At 36.9% G+C, this 22,397-nt stretch overlaps 1 protein-coding gene across 1 annotated transcript in view; it reads right to left on the reverse strand.

Moving 5' to 3' along the window:
• Window positions 1–13,102: 13,102 nt before the first annotated feature.
• Window positions 13,103–22,397, reverse strand: part of LOC118855092 (vomeronasal type-2 receptor 26-like) — a 41,169-nt gene continuing 31,874 nt past the window's right edge. The window contains exons 4-6 of the mRNA XM_036765211.1: window positions 19,076–19,294; window positions 17,869–17,992; window positions 13,103–14,031 (exon numbers count right to left, since the gene is read on the reverse strand). Of these exons, the coding sequence (XP_036621106.1) occupies window positions 13,103–14,031; window positions 17,869–17,992; window positions 19,076–19,294 (1,272 nt within the window). The remainder of the gene's footprint in view (window positions 14,032–17,868; window positions 17,993–19,075; window positions 19,295–22,397) is intronic.

Here is a 22,397-nt window from a genome sequence, read left to right on the forward strand (position 1 = left end):
GAGATTGAAGGAAGTGTAGTAAATACAATTTGTCCCATATTATCGTGAACTGGTGATTTAGTCTGGATCCTGGATGAGCACATTGACAGCAGAAGACACTAACTTCAGTATTCTCCAAAGAAGAAAAGATATCATGTTCCAGGCAGGCAAAGACTATAATTCAGACTAAGGTTCATGGACATATATATTCTGTGAAGAAGATCCTAGTTACTATGTCCTAAAAACCAGTGAACACAAGGGGAGTTGGTGTCAAGATGGTTCAGCACTCAGCTATGCTCTCTCAGATTCCACTCCAGTCAATTCTAAAAATAGCACTTCAAGTCAAATGTAGAATGGCAGAACAACCAAATATTTCAGCAAACAATTTTCCAGATAACTTAGGTGGTCTGTAAGAAAGATCATTCTCCTTAAAGTAGTCAGGTTGGAGCCCAATGCAGACCTCTTAGGTTCCAGCATCAGGCCTTGGAGTCAGCCACATCCTTGGCTGTAGCAGCATTGTGAATTTTCAACCTACTGATTGTTGGGGGATTATTGTTGGAAAACTGAATGGGAGGAGATTTCAGGGTGCCCCTTGCTGGTGCTGGGTTCAGGACATTGTTGCATAGTTGCATTGTTAGCAGCTCCCAGTCTTAGTCACCAAAGGCGTAAGGACATGATGTTACATGTTAACAGGAGTGGTGGTCAAAGTGCAAGCATGGATAGGAATTCTTGTGGTCACTCATGTTTGACTATGGGCCATGGTCTCAATTTCAAGAAATAGAGGAACACTAGCATTTATAGGTACCAGAAAGCTTTGACCTGTTCATAGTCCAAGGGCCTGTAGGACTACTATCATTGGTGGCTAAAAGGGAACAAGGACCTCAATCTTCCTTTCTTAGAACTAGATAAATCTAATCATTAAATAAATGAGAAAGGATTTAAGGAGAGCAATAGATTTTTTTCAAAATTAAATATGATATATATTTGGGGAAAATTGATTGGGAATAGAAAGGAATATATCTCTTCTCATATGTACATGGCATGATTGCAAAAATTAACCATGGATTAGAACATGACAACTGCATACTCAAATGCAGAAAACCAAAATAATAAGTGCATCCTTTTTATGTCATAATGCAATAAAATTAAATTCAATAAATGTCTATGGGGAAATGGATTATAATTAATTGGAAACTATATAATTGCATCCTAATTCATTGGTGGTTCAAGAAAATTAAATTTAAAATTCCATAATAACAATAACACGATGATAGCAATGAGAAGGCATACCAAAATTTATGGGACACAGCCAATGCTTTATTTGGGAGAAAATTTATATCTCTAAGTGCTTATGTTAGTAAAATACAAAAAGAAGAGATCAATGAATTGGTCATTGGAGAAAAAACTGTAAGGAGAAAAAATAAAAATGTCTAATTAAACACCAAAAGGAGAGATTAATGCATTGGAAAGAAAACCATTGGACTTCTATATTAAACTAAGAGTTGGTTTTAGAAAAAAAAATTAAAAAGGTGAACGATTGGTTCATTTAATTAAAAAAGAAGAAAGAAGAAAATAAAGTTACTATTATATGATGTAAAAAGGTGAACTCAGTACACATGAAGATGAAATTTAAAAAATTATAGGATCTCTTTGAACCAATTATATTTTAATAAATCTGAAAATCAAGGTAAAATAGCTGATTCAACCATTCTGGAAAGCAATTCAGAACTATGTTACAATGTCTATAAAACAGTGTCTAGAATTCATCCCAGATACACTACTCCTAAGTCTGTATCCCAAAGAGATCAAAGAAAAAAAGATATATATATACACACACACACACACACACACATATACACATGTATATGTGTGTACATACACATATATGTATATATGCATATATGTATATATGTATATATGCGTATGTGCATATATGTATATATGTATATATACATATAGTGCCTCTTTTGAGGTTGGCAAAGAATTGGAAAATAAGGAGATGTCCTTCAGGTGAACAATAATTGAACATGTTGTGTTATATGATTGTGAGCAAATACTATTATGCTTTAAGATAATTTATGAGGTTGACGCTTCAGAAAAATCTGGGAAGACATATATGAAATGATTCAAAATGAATAAGGAATATCAGGAAAACATTGTACATAATAAAAGCAACAACATGCAGTGATCAACTGTGAATGACTTAGCTATTCTCACCAATATAATGATTGAAGACAATTCCAACGGACTTATGATGAATGTTATCAATCTCCAGAGAATGAAGTTATGGAGTCTAAATGCAGACTAGAGAATACTCCTTCTCTGTACTTTATTATTTTGGGGTTTTGTTTTGTTTTTGACCTGCATTTTCTTATGAAATATGGCTAATATGAAAATGTTTTGCATAACTGCCCATGTATATAATCTCTATGAAATTGCTTGTGATCTCAAGGTAGGAACCAGGTGGATAAATGTGAGGTGGAGTGAATTCCCTTCTGCCCCAAAACAGAAATCCAGATATATTGAATTAATGCAGTGGAAAAACCACTTCAGCATAATACTTCAGACATAGAGATCTTTGTTGAAAGACAATTCCCTCAAAACAAAGAAATGGAATTACCCAGTGAGGCCTCTTACCAGGGCAGATTTAGATCTTGAACATTATCATTGTGAAGAGGATTATGATCATTCTCTATCATTTAGTAGCACAGGTATAGGGACAAAAAATCTGTATGTCACAGGAAATTTAGAATTATCTGCCTATTTTATAATTTATCATATGAAATTTAAGGTAATTTGTGCCTTTTGTATAACTGAATATATTCACAAAACATATATACTAAAAGAATATTTAATTTTCATGCTAAATATTTCCTTTGAATTTGGATTATGCCTGTTTTGTAGTAATTTTCTGTACCTTGCTTATTTTACTGTATGTCCTATGATGCTGTTTAATAGGCCTTCCATAGTTATTATTCTATCTTAATTGCTTTCGTTTAACAAATTTTCATGTGCCACTGAGAAATATGCATGTGGTATATGCTGTAGGTTACCTCGATACCTCTCTCATGGTTTTCCTCATAGTTATCAGACCACTCCTCAGTTCTTCTTGCTGGCTTCTATTGTTATAGGTGTCTCAGAAGGACCTGTCTGGACTCTCTGTACTACTTCACTAAAGTGATCTCATCAGCTACCATGGATTTAATTGCCATCTGTATGCTGATGACTCTCAAATCTACTTTTCATGCCCCAATCACTGTCCTGGCCTCTAATCTCTCACCTCCAACTGCCTTTCTGATATCTTGACACACATGTCCAGTAGATATCTTAAATTCAGTATGTCCAAAACTGAACACATGATCTTTCCCCAAACCCTTTTCCTCATCTCTTAACTTCCATTTACTGTAAAGAGCAACACCATTTTCCCAAACAATCAGCCTCAAAACCTAGAAGTCATCCTTAACTACTAACTGTCTCTCACACCCTCCCTGACATATCCAATGTGTTGCGGAAACAAGTTGTCTTCACCTTTTCAACATCCCTCCATAATACTGCCTTCTTGGCTCTGATACTGATACCACCATGGTGCAGGCCCACATTACTTCACACCTGGATTTCTGCAGTAGCTGTTCATGGGTCTGCCTGCCTCAAGTCCCTCCCCACTCCAATCTATCCTCAATTCACCAACTGAAATGATTTTCTTAAGTATAGGTCTAATCACATCATCACCCTGTTCAATCAACTCCAGTGGCTTTCAATACCAATGAAGGTACAAATATAGTCCTCCCCTTCTATCTATCTACCTAATTATGGATACAAGTGTGAAATATATATATATATATATATATATATATATATATATATATATATATATATATATATATATACACTACTTTTGTTGTGAAAACTGGAAGTGAAAGGGATGCCTATGAAATGAGGAATGGCTGAACAAGTTGTGGTATGTGAAAGTGATGGAATACTATTGTTCTGCAAGAAAGGATGAGCAGGAAGACTTCAGAAAAATCTGAAAAGACTTACATGAACTGATGCTAAGTGAACTCAACTGAACCAAGAGAACATTTTACACACTAACAGCAACATTTTGTGATGATTGACATTGATAGACTTGGCTCTCCTCAGCAATGCAAAGATCTAAGACAATTCCAAAAGGCCCATAATGGAAAATGTAATCCATATCCAGAGAAAGAACTATGCAGTCTGAATGCAAGTCAAAGCATACTATTTGCACTCTCTCTCTCTCTCTCTCTCTCTCTCTCTCTCTCTGTCTCTCTTTCTTTTGATCTTTCTTCTTTCTAGTGGTTTCTCCCATTGTTCCATTGGTTCTAATTCTCCTTTACACCATGACTACTGTGAAATGTGTTTAATATGAATGTATATGTATATATATGTATGTATATATACACAAATATATCAGATTAGATGCTGTCTAGGGGAGGAGGGAGGGAAAGATGGTGGAGAAAAACCAAAACTTGAAATCTTATGGATGTTAACGTTGAAAAGTAAAAATAAATTAAAAACTGAAAAATGTTTTATATATAAACCAACAAAACAGAAAATAAAGGAATGGAAAGTAAAGGACAAAGATCTAGATGGTGCTATTTTTGTTTTCTTCTTTATTGCAAAAACATTCATGTATTTCTAAAAAATAACACATCCAGTGCCATGTCTATTTCTAAGAGGAGGTCTCAGAATTCCATCAATCATTTTTCCATCAAAATATTCTGAGCTGAGAGAAACATTCAAAGATGTCACAGAAACAAAGCAAATGGCAGGATGCCACCCAACAAAAAGCAATGGGGGATTGGTTAATAAATAATATAATCAGTTTAGGTGGTATTATTATTTTTATTATATTAGCATGGCCCAAAGATGACTAATATTTTTCCAGTTATTTGTATTTATTTCTGAAAAGAGTGTTTTGTGGTTGTATTAATATAATTCCTCAGTATGGCTTAGTAAAGGGACTTCCAGATATATAATACAACCTTGAAGTATTTTGAGTGGAATTTTATTTTTCTAGCTCTTCCTGCTGGGCTCTCTTGGTAATATTTAGAAAGGCTGATGATTTTTGTGGCTTTTTTATATCATGTTACTTTGTTGAAGTCTTTATTTCAATTTTTTAGTTAATGCTTTAGTGTTTTTTAAATCATATCATCTGCAAAATGTGATCATTTTATATCCCCTTTGCCTATGCTTATTCTCATTTTCTTTCTCTTATCTTATTGCTCAAGCCAGCATTTCTAGGACTATATCAAATAATTGAACTATTTCAAATAATATGGTGCTTTCCGCCTCCCAGAGAGCCACCTAACAGAATGTTTTAAGAGAAAAAAAAGAGGATGAAGGTAAAAGAATCAGCAAAGTCTAATCAAATGCATTGAAAAAAATCTGAAAACAATGAGATGTTCTGCAAAGGAGTAGAGGGGGCATCTTCTCATGTCATCTTTGGGGCCAAGCTTATTCTTTGTGATTTCCCTATATTCTCTTTTGATTTAATTTAAATTTATCTATTTAACGTATTTGGTTTTCAGCATTGATTCCCACAACAATTTGAACTACAAAATTTCTCCCCATTTCTACCCTCCCCCCCACTCCAAGATGGCATACATTCTGGTTGCCCCATTCCCCAGTCAGCCCTCCCCTCTATCACCCCCCTCCCCTCTCATCCCCCTCTCCCTTCCTCTCATTCAGGGCAAGATAAATCCCTAAGCCCCATTGCCTGTGCATCTTATTTTTTAGTTGCATGCAAAAACTTTCCCTTGTTGTTTTTGAACATCTGTTTTTAAAACTTTGAGCTCCAAATTCTCTTCCCTCTTCCCTTCCCACCCACCCTCCCTAAGAAGTCAAGCAATTCAGCCTAGGCCACACGTGTATCACTATGTATAACCCTTCCACAATACTCATGTTGTGAAAGACCAACTACATTTTGCTCCTTCCCAACCCATCCCGCTTTATTGAATTTTCTCCCATGACCCTGTCCCCCCTCCAAAGTGCTTGTTTTGATCACCTCCACCCCCATCTGCCCTCCCCTCCATCATCCCCCCTTTTATTTTTTTTATCTTCTTCCCTCTTCTTTCCTGTGGGGTAAGATACCCAACTGAGTATGTATGGTATTCCCTCCTCAGTCCAAATCTGATGAGAGCAAGGTTCACTCATTCCCCCCTCACCTGCCCTCTCCCCTCCTCCCACAGAACTTCTTCCTCTTGCCACCTTTATGCGAGATAATCCACCCCATTCTATCTCTCCCTATCTCCCTCTCTCAATATGTTGCTCTCTCATCACTTAATTTCATTTTATTTCTTTTAGATATCTTCCCTTCATCTTCAACTCACCCTGTGTCTGTTCTCTCTCTTTTACATATATATATATATATACACACACACACATATATATATATACACATACATACATACATACACATACATACATATACACATAGATATATACATACACATTCACTTCTATATATACATAAACACACACACACACACACACACACACACACACACACACACACACACACACACATATATATATATATATATGCCTATTATGCATATTCCCTTCAGCTACCCTAATACTGAGGTCTCATGAATCACACACATCATCTTTCCATGTAGGAATGTAAACAAAACAGTTCAACTTTAGTAAGTCCCTTGCAGTTTCTGTTTCTTGATTACCTTTTCATGCTTCTCTTGATTCTTGTGTTTGAAAGTCAAATTTTCTATTCAGTTCTGGTCTTTTCACTGAGAAAGCTTGAAAGTCCTATATTTTATTGAAAGTCCATATTTTGCCTTGGAGCATGATACTCAGTTTTGCTGGGTAGGTGATTCTTGGTTTTAATCCTAGCTCCTTTGACCTCCGGAATATTGCATTTCAAGCCCTTCGATCTCTTAATGTAGAAGCTGCCAGATCTTGGATTATTCTGATTGGGTTTCCACAATACTCAAATTGTTTCTTTCTGGCTGCTTGTAGTATTTTCTCCTTGATCTGGGAGCTCTGGAATTTGGCGACAATATTCCTAGGAGATTTCTTTTTGGGATCTATTTGAGGAGGCGATCGATGGATTCTTTCAATTTCTATTTTGCCCTGTGCCTCTAGAATATCAAGGCAGTTCTCCTTGATAATTTCTTGAAAGATGGTATCTAGACTCTTTTTTTGATCATGGCTTTCAGGTAGTCCAATAATTTTTAAATTATCTCTCCTGGATCTATTTTCCAGGTCAGTGGTTTTTCCAATGAGATATTTCACATTGTCTTCCATTTTTTCATTCCTTTGGTCCTGTTTTATAATATCCTGATTTCTCATAAAGTCACAACTTCCACTTGCTCCAATCTAATTTTTAAAGTACTATTTTCTTCAATGGTCTTTTGGACCTCCTTTTCCATTTGGCTAATTCTGCCTTTCAAGGCATTCATCTCCTCATTGGCTTTTTGAAGCTCCTTTGCCATTTGAGTTAATCTATTTTTTAAGGTGTTGTTTTCTTCAGTGTATTTTTCAGCATTTTGGGGGGTCTCCTTTAGCAAGTCATTGACTTGTTTTTCATGGTTTTCTCGCATCCTTCTCATTTCTCTTCCCAATTTTTCCTCTACTTCTCTAACTTGCTTTTCCAAATCCTTTTTGAGCTCTTTTGTGGCCTGGGACCAGTTCATGTTTTTCTTGGAGGCTTTTGTTGTAGGCTCTATGACTTTGTTGTTTTCTTTAGGCTGTATGTTTTGGTCTTCTTTGTCACCAAAGAAAGAATCCAAAGTCTGAGACTGAATCTGGATGTGCTTTCACTGCCTGGCCATATTCCTTACCAACTAACTTGACCCTTGAGTTTTTCAGTGGGGTATGACTGCTTGTAGACTAACGAGTTCTATGTTCCACGTTTGGGGGGGAGGTGCCAGCTCTGTCACTCCAGCACTACTCCTTCCCCAAGAACCCCCAGCCCGGGCTGGGCTTAGATCTTCAACAGGCTGTGCACTCCTGCTCTGATCTGCTACTTAATTCCTCCACCAGGTGGGCCTGGGGCCAGAAGCAGCAGCAACTGTAGCTGCCCCACCTCTGCTGCCCCTGGGGCTGGAAGCCAAACCGTGAACTCCTTCCACTCCCACAGCTTTTCCCACTAACCTTCTCCGCAGTCTTTGGTGTTTGTGGGTTGAGGGGGTCTGCTAACTGCCACAGCTCACATATTCAGGGCACTAAGGGCCCCATCTGGCCAACTCCAAGTTTGGTTGTTCCACGCCGCTCAGGCTGGGCTCTGCTCCACTCCGTTCCCAGCTCCCAGCTCCCAGCTCCCACCTCCTTGTGAAATAGATGTTACCCAGAGACCATCCAGGCTCTTCTGGGCTGGAGCCCTGCTTCCCTCTGCTGTTCTGTGGGTTCTGCCGTTCTAGAATTGGTTCAGAGCCGTTTTTTATAGGTTTTTGGAGGGACTCGGTATGGAGCTCACTCTAGTCCCTGCTTACCAGCCGCCATCTTGGCTCCACCCCCCCCCCCATATTCTCTTTTGATCTTTGATTTGTTCTTTGCATTAACATTGTTGTAGTCATTTTGTAGCTTGTTTTCTTGGCTCTACTGACTTTCCTCTGCATCAGTTTGTATATATCTTTCCAGGTTTCTCTGTATGTATCACATACATAATTTCTTTTTTTTTTTGGTTTTAAAAAATATTTTATTTTTTTCCCCACAATTACATATCAAGAAAATTTTTAGCATTCATTTTTACAAAATTTTGAGCTCCGAAGTTTTCTTCCTTCTGAAGATGGTAGGCAATTTGATGTAGTTTATACAGATGCTATCATGTAAAATATATTTCCATATTCATCACAGTTGTGGAAGAAGAAACAGATCAAAAGGAATAAAAATCATGAGAAAGAATAAAGTAAGTGGGAAAAATATACTTCAATCTACATTTTGAGTCCATCAGTTCTTTTTCTGTATATGGATAACATTTTCCTTTATGTTTCCTTTGTACTTGTCTTGGATCATTGTGTTGCTGAGAAAAGCTGAGTGATTTATAGTTGATCATCATGCGGTATTGCTGTACTGGTTTTTTCCCCTGGTTCTGCTCATTTCACTTTATGTCAGTTTGTACAAATCTTTCCAGGGTTTTTCTGAAATATGCCTGTTCATAATTTCTTATTGCACAATAGCATTCCATTATATTAATATATCACAGCTTGTTCAGCTATTCCCCAATTGATGGGCGTATGCTCAATATTTTGCCACCACAAATAGTTCTACTATAAATACTTTTGCATATGTAGGCTCTTTTCCCTTTTTTGTGATCTCTTTGAGATACAGGCCTAGTAGTGATATTGCTCAATCAAACAGTATGCCCAGTTTGTTTGCCTTTGAGCATAGTTCCTAATTGCTCTCCAGAATGTTTGGATCAGTTCTCAACCCTGCTAACAGTGCATTAGTGTCACATACATCATTTCTAACAGCACAGCTGTATTCCATTACATTCATGGACCACAGTGTAGTGAACCATTCTCCAGTCAGTGGGCATCTTCTTTGTTTCCAATTCATTGTTATCACCAAAATTGCTGCTCTAACTTTGTGGGTGTATTTAAGGGCTTTCTTTTTTATCTGTGGCCTCTTTGGGGGATGCCTAGTAACTGATTGTCTGGGTCAAAGTGTATGGGCATTTTTGCCACTTTATTTGCACAATTCCAAACTGCTTTCCAAAATGGTTTTACCACTTCACAGCTCCACCAACAATATATGAGTGTGCCTGTATTTCCACCACCCCTCCCACTTGAACTGTTGCCGTGTTTCATCATGTTGGCCAATTTGCTGGCTGTGAGGGCAAACCTTTGAGTGGTTGGGATTTACATTGCTCCACTTTTTAATGTTTTGGAACAACACACATATATAATATGCATAACATATGCTCATATATGTGTATATTATATACGTATATGTGTGTATCTAGACACATATGCCAACAAAAGCCGGAATAGCATCACAAAATGTCAGACATGCATGAAAAATAACTGAATAACATGCATACACACATATAATACACACAATATGTACCCACAGAAAAACATGATGGCAGCGACCCAAGCCACACTGGTGCTTCCCTCCCCCAATGCCAGGGCCCTCCAGCAAGAAGACCACCCACTGGCATCAAGCCCCTGCTCAGCACTCTCAGGTCTCCACCAGGGTCAGTCCTGGTCTTTTTGTATCACCTGTTTCCATTGCCACAGCTTCTGCTGCAGTCTCCAAGCTGTGTTCCAGCTAGCTGACTGCTTCCTCTCTCCTTCAGCTCTTAACTCCTCTCACCAACTGCCTCACCAACTGCCTCTTAGCTCTGCTCCAACAGTTCAGCAAGGTCCTCCCACCACAGGCTTCGTGTTGTCACATGGACCATAACTGTGGCACCTACCATTGGCTCCAGTCCTAGCCACTCCCCCCAGTACCCCAAGAGCACCACCCCCAAAGCCCACTCAAATGGGCAGGGAAGATCTTCCCATTCACTTATTGCCTATACATCAGGTTACTCAATGTGAATTCAATGAGAAATATGGTATTTGCTCTAAGCTTGATCTAATGCTCACTTCTACCAGCCTGCTTTGTAGTTTTCCCAGAAGCTCTTAGCAGACAGTTCTTTCCAAAGTAATTTTTATTCCAGACTTATAAAATTCAGGTTATTTCCAATTCTCCCTTGTCTGTCTAGTCTTTGATTATTGCTGATTCATAATATAGTTTAAAATCTGGAAGTGCCATTCCCTCTTCATTTTTACCTTTTTTACATTATTTTCCTTGATATTCTAGATATTTTGGTTTCTAAATGAATCCTATTTTATAGAGTTCTATAAAGTACCCCTTTGATAATTTGTTTGACATAACATTAAAACTGTAAATTAACTTTAGCAATCCATTTATGTTTTTCTTCAGATAAAAGGTTATTGTAGTTTGTCAAAATCTTTTATTAATAGCATCATGATTTATATTATTTTTATTATTAATATGATCTGATTATAGTTTTCCTAATTTTGAAGCAGCCCCTACATGCTTAGTGCAAATTCAATGTGGTTATAATCTTTTTAATATGTTGTAGCCTCTTTGCTAACATTTTATTCAATATTTTTATATTGGTATTCATCGGAGATAATGGTCTATATGTTTCCTTCCCTAGTGGGTTAGGTATCACAACTGTATATGTATCATAGAAGAAGTTTAGAAGGATGCCATTTTCCCTACTTTGGCAAACAAATTAATAATATTAGAATTAATATTTCATGGAATGTTGATAGAATTGTTTGTTAATCCATTTTTCCCATTATGGTTTGCTTAGATTTTTTTTTGATTGAGTTATATAAATTCACTATTTTTGTTCATTTAATCTGGGTGGTTTATATTTCTGTAAACATTTGTCTTTTTCATTTGTTATCAATTTTATTGGCATATAATTGAGCAAAATGGTTTTTAATAATTTATTTTATGCATTCTATTCAAGTTACTTGACCTTTCAGTGCTCGAGGGCCTTTCTAAGATGAGAAGATGCCTTCCTGCATTGGCAGAGGGAGTTTCCTCATCTTGAGATGACCCATATTAAAAAACCTATATGTTCAGTCCCTGTTTCTGTTCCTAGTTTTCTAAGTTGCACGCCCAATTCACTCATCTGTTCTTTCTCTCAATTTTCATCAAAGTGTTAGTGATATAAATTTTCCCCTTAGGACTGCTTTGTTTCCCTCACAAAAATTTTGTTACGTTGTCTAATTATCATTTTCTTTGATTAAGTTGTATATTGTTTCAGTGATTTGTTATTTGATCCACCAGTTCTGTAGGATTAAATTATTAGTTTCCATACTTGTCTTTTAAATGCCCTTGACTGATTATAATTTTTATTGCATCATGATCAGTAAAAGATGTCTATTATTTCTGTTTGCATTGTTATGAGATTTTTATGCCATAGAATGCAGCCAATTTTTAAATAGGTGTCGTACATAGTGGAGAAATATGTATGTTCCTTTATGTTCCCATTCAGCAATCACCAGAGGTTTATCATATCTAACTATTCAGGTCCTTAACTTCATTTTATTTATTTCTGTTATGTAAAAGTTTTTGTTATTGGTTTTTTTTTTTGGCCTGAAAGGGGTACGTTGAAGTCTCCAACTATCTTATGTGCTATCTATTTCTCCCTGTAATTTAAATAATTTTCCCTTTAAGTATTTTGATGCTATACTATTTGGTACATATATATGAGGTATTGATGTATTTTAATATCTATGGTGCCTTTAAGTATAATGAAGTTTCCCTGCTTGTCTCGTTTAACCATGCCTATTTTTCCTGTTGCTTTGTCTAAGACTATAATTGCTGCTCCTCAAATTTAAAAATTTGCCTGAGGCATAATAAATTGTGCTCCAGCCCCTCAAAAACAAACAAACAAACAAATAAATAATATAATATAATCTCAAAAAATATCCAGTTTGAAGCAGATTCCTGAAAAACAGAGAACAGATACTAAGGCATGAATGCTTTCTCATTTGTCTTATGTCTTATGACACTGAACTACTGATATATCCAAGGTATCGTTTGGAAAAGTTTTCTAAAGCAGACCATAACTTTAAGTTATAAAATTGATGGAATGGAATGACAGTCACAATAACTTTCAGTACATGTTCACTGGTGACAAATCACCATACTCAGCAAATTGATTAGGTCATAAACACTTTCTAACAAATCTTCTCTCATGGATATTTTCAACTCATCCAATTATATTTGATAAATGTAATGACTGATGTAGCTCAGATATATGAACTCAGGAAAATTATAATTCTCATTTATTGAATAAGAAATAGATGACTCAGAATGCTGGATGGACTTACCAAAGATTATATTGGAAACCAGGTTCTCATATCTTTAAATTCATTCATAGTTTTCCACTAATTTTAAATCATAATTATATATTGTGTCTGAAATTTGTAAGCTATTTCAAAACAACGGCTAATCTAATTTTATTTCTATTCAGAAATCAAGTAGTAAAACTGCTTTCAAAATGCTATTAGATTCAAATGAAGAAGAAAGAGATGATATTAACAGAACTTGGAAGGTGCATAAACTATATACATTTCAAATATGTCCTTAAGATATAGGAAGCAAGGAGCTACTTCACTGTGATTGATGAGGAACAGGGTTTAGCTTTCTTTTTCAGTAACTCTAAGGTATTTCTCTCTGACCTCAGAAGAATCACATAGCACTTGGGAGCAAAGATGCAAGTGAGAATCCCAGCACTGGAGGTCAAGATGCAAAAGACTTCCATGGCTACCATGGCCTTGCCCTTGGTGCTCTGATATGTGGGCAGAAAGGCTATCCAGACACTGCAGAATACAAGCATGCTGAATGTGAGGAACTTGGCTTCATTGAACGTGTCTGGCAGATTCCTGGCCAAGAAAGCCATGGTGAAGCTCCCCAAGGCCAGCAAGGCCATGTAGCCCAGGACGCAGTAGAAGGTAAGGATGGAGCCCTCATTACACTGAATGACAATGAAGGCAGGCTCTGCATGCATGTCCATCTCCAGGAATGGGGGATAGGTCCCAAGCCAGATGCCACAGAGACACATTTGGATTAGAGTACAGATTAAAATGAGAGAAAAAGATGCTGTGGAGCTCAGCCACCTCCTGAGCTGACTCCCTGGATTTATGGTCCTGAAGGCTAGAAGCACAGTGACAGTTTTAGCTAAAATGGAGGCAATGGCCACTGTAAACACAACTGCAAATATGGTTTGTCGCAGGAGGCAGGTGGTAGTGTTAGGATGACCAATGAAGAGCAAGGAACAGAGGAAGCAGAGGATGAGGGACACCAAAATAGCATAGCTGAGACTTCGGTTATTGGCTTTGACTAGGGGAGTATCTCTGTGCTTCACAAAGACTCCAAGGACCAAAGCAGTGAGGAGGGAGAAGCAGAGAGCCACAGAGGCCAGAGTCATTCCAAGAGGTTCTTCATAGGCCAGGAAGGTCACAGTTTTATCTAGGCATCTATCCCTCTTCTTGCTTGGGTACTGATGTTCAGGACACTGCAGACACTGCTCTAAATCTGTGTGCAAATAAAATGAAAGAAAAGAATTATAGCATATCCCATAGAGATGATAGTATTCTGTTTCCAATAAAGCACAGATTTAGTCTTTCCACACCAAGCTTAGTCTCATTTTGAATTCCTCATTTGAAATTAGGACAATTCTTTTATTAGGTATTTATTTATTGAATTCCATGTTTTATTATTTAATATATATATATATTTTTTAAGTTTTCATCATTGTTTTCCACATCACTTTGAGTTACAAAGTTTCTCCCCATTTCTACCCTCCACCCATCTCAAGATACATATATTCTGATTGCCCTGTTCCCCAATCAGCCCTTCCTTCTGTCACCCCACTGCTCCCCGCCCCCTTTCCCCTTACTTTCCTGTAGGAGAAGATAGATTTCTATGCCCCATTGCCTTCATATATTATTTTCCATTTGCATGAAAAGCAATGTTTTTTTTAAGCATCTGCTTTTAAAATTTAAATTCCAAATTCTATCCCCTTTTCCCTTCCAATCCACCCTCCCTAAGAAGGCAAACAATTCAACATAGGTCACACATATGTCTTTATGTAAACACTTCCATAACATTCATGTTTTAAAAGACTAACTATATTTCCCTCCATCCTATCCTGACCCCCTGTATTCAGTTTTCTCCTTTGATCCTGTCTCTTTTCAAAAGTGTTTGCTTTTGATTACCTCCTCCCCCACCTGCCCTCCCTTCTATCATCCGTCCTTTTTTTATCCCCTTGCCCCTACTTTCCTGTGGGGTAAGATACCCAACTGAGTATGTGTTATTCCCTCCTCAAGTCAAATGTGATGAGAGCAAGATTTCAATCATTCCCCCTCACCTGTCCTCTCTTCCCTTTCAACAGAGCTGCATTTTTTTGCCACTTTTATGTGACATAATTTACCCCATTCTATCTCTCCCTTTGTCCCTCTGTCAATATAATGCTCTCTCACCCCTTAATTTAATTTTTTTAAATATCATCCCTTCATATTCAACTCACCCTGTGCCCTCTGTCTATATGAATGCATATTCCCTTCAACTACCCTAATGGTGAGAAGTGTCCCATGAATTACGCACATCATCTTTGCATGTAGGAATGTAAAGAAACAGCTCAACTTCAGTAAGTCCCTTGTGATTTCTCTTTCTTGTTTACCTTTTCATGCTTCTCTTGATTCTTGTGTTTGAAAGTCAGATTCTCTATTCAGCTCTCATCTTTTCATTAAGAAACCTTGAAAGTCCTCTATTTTATTGAAAATCCTTATTTTGCCATGGAGTATCATACTCAGTTTTGCTGGGTAGGTGATTCTTGGTTTTAATCCTAGCTACTTTGACCTCCAGAATATCATATTTTAAGCCCTTCAAACCCTTAATGTAGAAGCTGTTAGATCTTGTGTTATACTGATTGTGTTTCCACAATACTCAAATTGTTTCTTTCTGGCTGCTTGCAGACAGAGGGCACTGGGTGAGTTGAATATGAAGTTATGGTATCTAAAAAATAAAATCAAATTAAGGGATAGGAGAGGAATATATTGAGAGAGAGAGAAAGGGAGATACAGAATGGGGTAAATTACCTTGCATAAAAGTGGCAAGAAAAAGCAGTTCTGTAGGAAGGGAAGAGGGGGCAGGTGAGGAGGAATGAGTGAATCTTTTTCTCATCAGAATTGACCTGAGGAGGGAATAACATACATATTCAATTGGGTATCTTACTCCACAGGAAAGAAGGAGGAAGGAGATAAAAAAGGGGGGGGGATGATATAAGGGCAGGCAGATAGGGGGAGGAGGTAATCAAAAACAAATACTTTTGAAAAGGGACAGGGTCAAGGGAGAAAATTGAATAAAGGGTGGTAGGATAGGAAGGAGCAAAATATAGTTAGTATTTCACAATGTGAGTATTGTGGAAGGGTTTTACATAATGAAATGCATTTGGCCTATGTGGAATTGCTTGCCTTCTTATGGAAGGTGGGTGGGAAGGGAAGAGGGGAGATAATCAAAGTTTTAAAAGCAGATGTTCAAAAAAAAGCTTTTTTATGCAACTAGGAAATAAGATATAAAGGCAATTGGGCACAGAAATCTATCTTGCCCTACAAGAAAGTAAAGGAAAAGTGGATGGGGGGAGTGGGGTGACAGAAGGGAGGGCTGACTGGGAATGGGGCAATCAGAATATATGCTGTCTCAGAGTGGAAGGAGTGTAGAAATGGGGAGAAAAGTTGTAATTCAAACTCTTGTGAAAATCAATCTGAAAACTAAAAATATTAAGTAAATAAATAATCCAAAAAGAAAATAAATACACAAAAGATCAAATAAATGTCTTAAATAATCAAATATCAGATGAAGAAATTGAACTAATTGTAAAGGAACCAAACAAGCAGAGGGCAACTCTTGATTCTGATGGATCCACAGGAGGAGTTTGGAAACCTTTAGAAAAAGAATTAGTACAAATACTGCAATCATTATTCTCAAGAATTTAGAAAGGCTATTACCAGATACATTTCATGAGGCAAATAAAGCCCAGTACTCTAAGTAGAGAAGCATAAAACACAGGTGATATTTTTAATATTATTAATAAATACCTATTCAGAAATTTTGAATGAACTCTGGTCAAATATTCTACAGTGATTCATCCTAGATACTATTCATCTTCTGTAAGTTGATACAAGAATAGCAGAGATACAAGAATACTTCAAAATTAGAAAAAAAATTACCTGAAATTTAAAATATCTGAAACCAAAAAAAAGTCTCATCACATGGGTAAAAATATTTTCACTAAATAAAATAAATAAATAACACCTTAAACCTCCATATTTTTATATAATGAAAAATTAAATAGGAATGGAAATCCCATTCCAAATAACTGCAAAGGTGCATAAGACATAAGGAAATCTATGTGATTAATGAAAATCCCAGTGTTGATTCAACTATGTAGAGTTCCTTAAAGAAATAGCTAAGAACTTAAATAACTGGTGAAATAGTGTACCCTCCTCACTTAACTGTAACAGTATAATAAGAATGCAAACAAAAATTCAGGGATTCCATGAGGCAGAAGTGAGGAGTGACTGCAATACATAAATGGGGAGAAAAAAAATAAACAAATAGAGGTAGGTCATTGCATTCAGTGAAAGATGAACAGACCAAAAAAACAAAAGTCCAAGTTTTTGAACACTTTGATTTACTGAGATATTCATGCCAACTACATGACAAATAAGGATCAGGCCTCTTCAGCTTTGACATTGGACCTCAAAGGCAGAAGAATAGAGTCAGGGTGTCAGATTGTTCTAAAAGTTTTTGTGAACCATGCTTGGTTGACTGAGGACTCCAGCCCCCAGGAAAATAGCCTTTGAAAAAAACTCCCTAGAGTAGTCTGATTAATTTTGGTTTGCACCAAGGGATGTTTTCTTGAAGACTACTTCCAGAGGCCAGATGACTACTGTCAATCCAGATTCAACTATGCTTAGGTAAGGTTTAGATTTTTAAATTTGGATTATTAATATCTCCCTTAGCATAGGGGAAGTTTAGGATTAAGTTTTAGATTACATTTTCCTGCAGGATTGAGGAAGTTTATAGTTTAGTGATAAGAGTGGGGAAGGATTTTGGATTCCAGCAGTAGTAATATACTGGCAGGTTCTTCTTGGATAGGTTTTGGTATCTTGAAGCAGGGCTTTCTCATGATAATTACAGGAATGACTAGAAAGGACATTGCCTGAAAGGGACTTAATAATTGGAGAATTATTTTAACTCAGAAAATACTATTTTGGTAAGTAAAAGTCACTTCAGTTTAAGATTCAAAAGAAAAAAGAACAACATCCATTATTTTGGGAGAAGGATTGTCTATCTTTAGGAACCCACCTGTCTCATTAGAAAACATCCCTTCTGGACAGGGGGTGCAATCAAAGCAGCAGATGGGCTGGCTTTCACGGACTGTCTTTTTTAATCCAGGGCCACAACTCCAACTGCATATCGAAGTTGGAGTCTGGGTTTTCACCACAGAAAAGGAGAAAATGTTACTGTATGAATAGCTGCTGAAAGATAGATGCACTGAGATGATAGTTTAAGATCTCTCCTGTGAACAACATTTAGAATAATGTATTTGCAATTCTGCCAGGCAAGCATGATCTACTTCTCATTGGAGACTTCCTTCCTATATTTCCATCTTCCAGTCTAGATCATCTTTTCCCCGAAGAGCCTGTACAGATTCTCCAGTAGGCATAATCAAGATCCTTGGTTTGTTCTTCTAACTGTAACACCTTCTGGCACATATTAAATTGCACTCCATTTTGAACAGGTAATGCTGAAATACTTTGATGACCACATAAGGGGAAATATTTCTTTAATTTTTCCTGAGAAGTCCTGATTTTTGTGTTTTCATAAAATATCCTGAATATTTCAACAAATCATGACTTTTGAGAATATAAATTATGATTAACTCATTAAACAGTTCATCTTGATTGAACCTAAGTAAGAATCATAAAATTGGTTTGGCAGATATTATTCTTGGGCTGACATTTGGAGCCTCTGGGGACCGTGAAGTGTGAGGTGGGATTCATCAAATTACACAGACACATGAAAATGCATAGGTACATATATTTGACATCAGCAGAATACATAACCAGAACATTTAAATAAGGAATCTCTAAAAGCCATTGTCCTTCTTGTGGATGCAAATTTGGGATCAATTATTTATTTATCTGTAGAATTTCATATATTGGATAGCTTTTGGTGCAATAGGTCTCTTTGGGGAAAAAATAATTCTCCACTCTACACCCTATTCTTCTTCTTCAGAATTCACCACTTGATCTGGGATATTTCAAGATTCACTTAGCATGAAGAATCCAGCTCATTATGTAACCTAGCTGGAAAGAATTTGAAAGTAGTACTGGGGAGAAAAACGGAAATTGGAGCTGTATCTTACTCAAAGCAAAAAGAAGAGTAAGTGGATGTCCGCATTCTGTCACGGTCATTTCCAATGTCTTTGAGGAGCCAATGATAAACAAACAGTTTCTAGGACTCTAAACAGGCAAAGTTATGAAGTAGATATTATTCACTGGTCCCTTACCTGAGGGAAATCCTCTGGCCAATCGATGTCTTCTTCATTAATGCTGAATACCTGACTATGAGGCATCACTTTGCCAACTTTCACCAGTGTGTCTATGTGATTACGTGAAAATTTAAAATTCAGAATGTCATATGTCTCAGCAGCCATCCCGGTTCCATCCCCACATGACACATCACTGGCACTATTGAAAGGATGGATGCACTTCAGGAAGTGATGGAGCTGGAGGCAAGGATGGGAATTTGTTAATCCATGGGGAAAGATGGATTGATGCCTATGTCCTAAATTCTAATCTCAACACAAAATAGGTTCTGAATTTGGAGCTTTCTAAAGTTGTCATTCTCTCTTTCCTTCAAATTCTTCTTGTGCTCTTCTTAGAGCTCTATAATCTTATTCTCCTTTTCCATAGCAAACCATGGACAATGGAGGAATAACAAAGTCAGTAAACAATTATGTGTCATAGGTATTGAACTTGCCACAAAAATGATTTCATCCTCCTTTCACTAACTTAGGAATTTCTTCCAAATAACTCTGAGGTCTTGCATTCCAAGATCTTTTTTTAAACCTATGGTCACAGGGAACTCAGTCCTTCTTCATGCAGAAGCTTGCCATTTCTTCCACATTAGATTATGAGATTCTAACAAATTGGAACGCTTTTTGCCTTTCTTTGCATCCCCAGAATTTAGCACATTTCCTAGCAGACAGTGGGTGCTTAGGAAATGTGTATTGATGGATTGTTTTTAGGAGGAATATTACTTTTTTTATTAACATCTATTTAATAAAAAAAGTCTGATGTAATTGTCTAACGTGGCTGCTAAACTAAAAATAAAGAAAAAAATTGACATTCATGGTGATACAATGCAAGGTAAAGAATGAAGAGCAAATAAAAATGATAAAGTGACCAAATATTTTGTAAAATTCAATGGTGAAAAATAAATAAGTAGGAGAGTAATTTCAGTGGAAGGAATTGTGAAAGAAATTAGATAATGATAAATTGTAATAAAAAAACATTAATGCAATGTGAGGAAGATTTGAGAAGCAGAGGTTTAAATAAAAGCTGGAATTTGTTTTTTGAATAGATAGGATCCCTATGTTCTTGTTTAATGGAAAATATTCAAGAAAAGTTCCCAGAGACATTGAAAATGTAGAATGAGGAAGATGCAAACAGAAGAGGTCACATTCTTCTCACTAAGAAATGTTACGGTAAGATTGGGGGACAGGAAAGAATCTAACAGGCCAACAATAATAATACATGTTTGTTGTTCAATTGTTGAGTCCTCTCCAACTCTCCCTGATCCCAGGCACCATGGCATGCCTGCACCTTCTATCCTCCACTATAAATCAAAGACTGTTCAAATAAATGATCATGGTTTCCATGACACTATCTATTCATATCATCCTCTGCTGCTCATTGTTACTGGAAAATCATAGCTTCAACTACACAGACCTTTGTTAGTAACGCTTGATTCAGGTAATTATCACTATGCTACTGCGGGCAAGAATCTCTTAGAATAAATGCAGTCGACCTTATAGTCAGTAAAAGAGTGAGACATATTGGGGTAGCTAGATGGCACAGTGAGTAGAGCACTGGCCCTGGAATCAGGAGGACCTCAGTTCAAATCCGGACTCAGACACCTGACACACTTACTAGCTGTGTGACGTTGGGCAAGTCACTTAATGCCAACTGCCCTGCCTTCCCCCCTCAAACAAAAAAAAAGATTAAAAAAAAGAATGAGAAAAAGCAGCACTAGGGCTTCATCTCAACGATGACAGAATAATATCTATTGGAAACTATGGCAAACCACTCAACATCCTAATGATACAAGCCTATGGTTCTACCACGTATATCAAAGAAACCAACAGTTTTATGAAGACCTACAACAACTTCTACAAATAACATATGCAAAAATGATGTCACATTCATCTTATGGGATAGGATAGCTTGCATAAGGGAAAACTGATAATTTGAATAACAGGCAAGTTTGGACTTGTAGTAAAAAATGAATCTGAAACTCATATAAAAAAGCCAATTTGTATTGCACAAATTCTCTAATCCAGATCAGTAAATAAGAAAAGCAAATACAATATGTAGGAAAAATTACATGAACTTAGTATTCAGTACCAAATTTCATACCTGGCTAAACTGTATATGTGACTGTATTTGTGCACACTCATGTATATGTGTGTGTATAAATATATACACAAGTATGAAAACATTGGGAATTCCAGAATTTCTAGAAAATGGGGCAGTTTCCAAAAACTTGGGCAATATTGAGAAAAAGTGTACTTTGTAAATTTTATAAGAGTGGACAGTCAATCAATTATTGAGTCATTTGTAGAGAAAAAATGTTGTGATCCCTTTGAGAGAGATATAAAGAGACAAAAGCAAAGAATAGATCAGTACATTTGACAGGAAGGAATAAAAGAATTTTGAAGAGAAAAGTAGGAAATATTTGTGGGAATATTTACTGTGCCTTTTAAATGAGCATCACAGATAAAGTCCAAGATAATTAAGAACAAAGGAAAAGGAGTACAGTGGATAATCCTTAAATCTCCTGCCTAAATAAAAGTCATTGAATTTAGCCCATTAAAAATTATTTACCAGGCAGACCCAAGATGTTTAGATGAGAGGCAGCAACCAAGCTGAATTCTCTCAGTGTTCTCCTCCAAACATGTATCAAATCAAATTATGGAGCAGGATAACCACTAAAAGCTCATGATGAGGCATTTTCTCAGGCCTAGACAGCTTATAAGGTTCTAAGGAGAGGTCTGTGACACCTTTTTGGGACCTAATCCAGATTGGATATAATGAAATAAAAGCAGTGGGCATTGGAGGCAGCTGAAACAGCAGCTGCAGCAGCAGCTTCAGCAAATGTGCCAACAGACTTTCCAAGGGAGAGAGGAGCACTAGTCCTTGAGGCTGTACAGGAGCAGGGTACGTGGTCACAGTTCCAAGGCAGAGAGGTAGTGTTTCTTCTTGCAATTAAAGAAGAGCAGAATTGCTTCCTGGGTAAAGACCACATCCCAGACAAAGGGAGCAGTCACTGGTCTTCTCCCTGGAGAGTACCTTAGAAGCACCAATGACATGTGGAAGCACAGAACTAACTCTTTTAAAAAAACTGTCCATAAAGGACTAATACTTGAGACAGAGCCTCACATACCCACCCCAAGACCACAGTCCAGTTTTAAGGTAGAGTTCAAAATCAAAAATATTCTGGGAAAATGAGTAAAGAACAACAACAAAAAAAATCCTGACTGGAAAAAGGTTCTATGGTGGCAGAAAAGTTCAAGACACAAGCTCCAAAGAAAATAGCAATATTGGAAC

The sequence above is a fragment of the Trichosurus vulpecula genome, chromosome 6 (assembly GCF_011100635.1).
Source record: "Trichosurus vulpecula isolate mTriVul1 chromosome 6, mTriVul1.pri, whole genome shotgun sequence".
Classification (NCBI taxonomy): Eukaryota; Metazoa; Chordata; class Mammalia; order Diprotodontia; family Phalangeridae; genus Trichosurus; species Trichosurus vulpecula.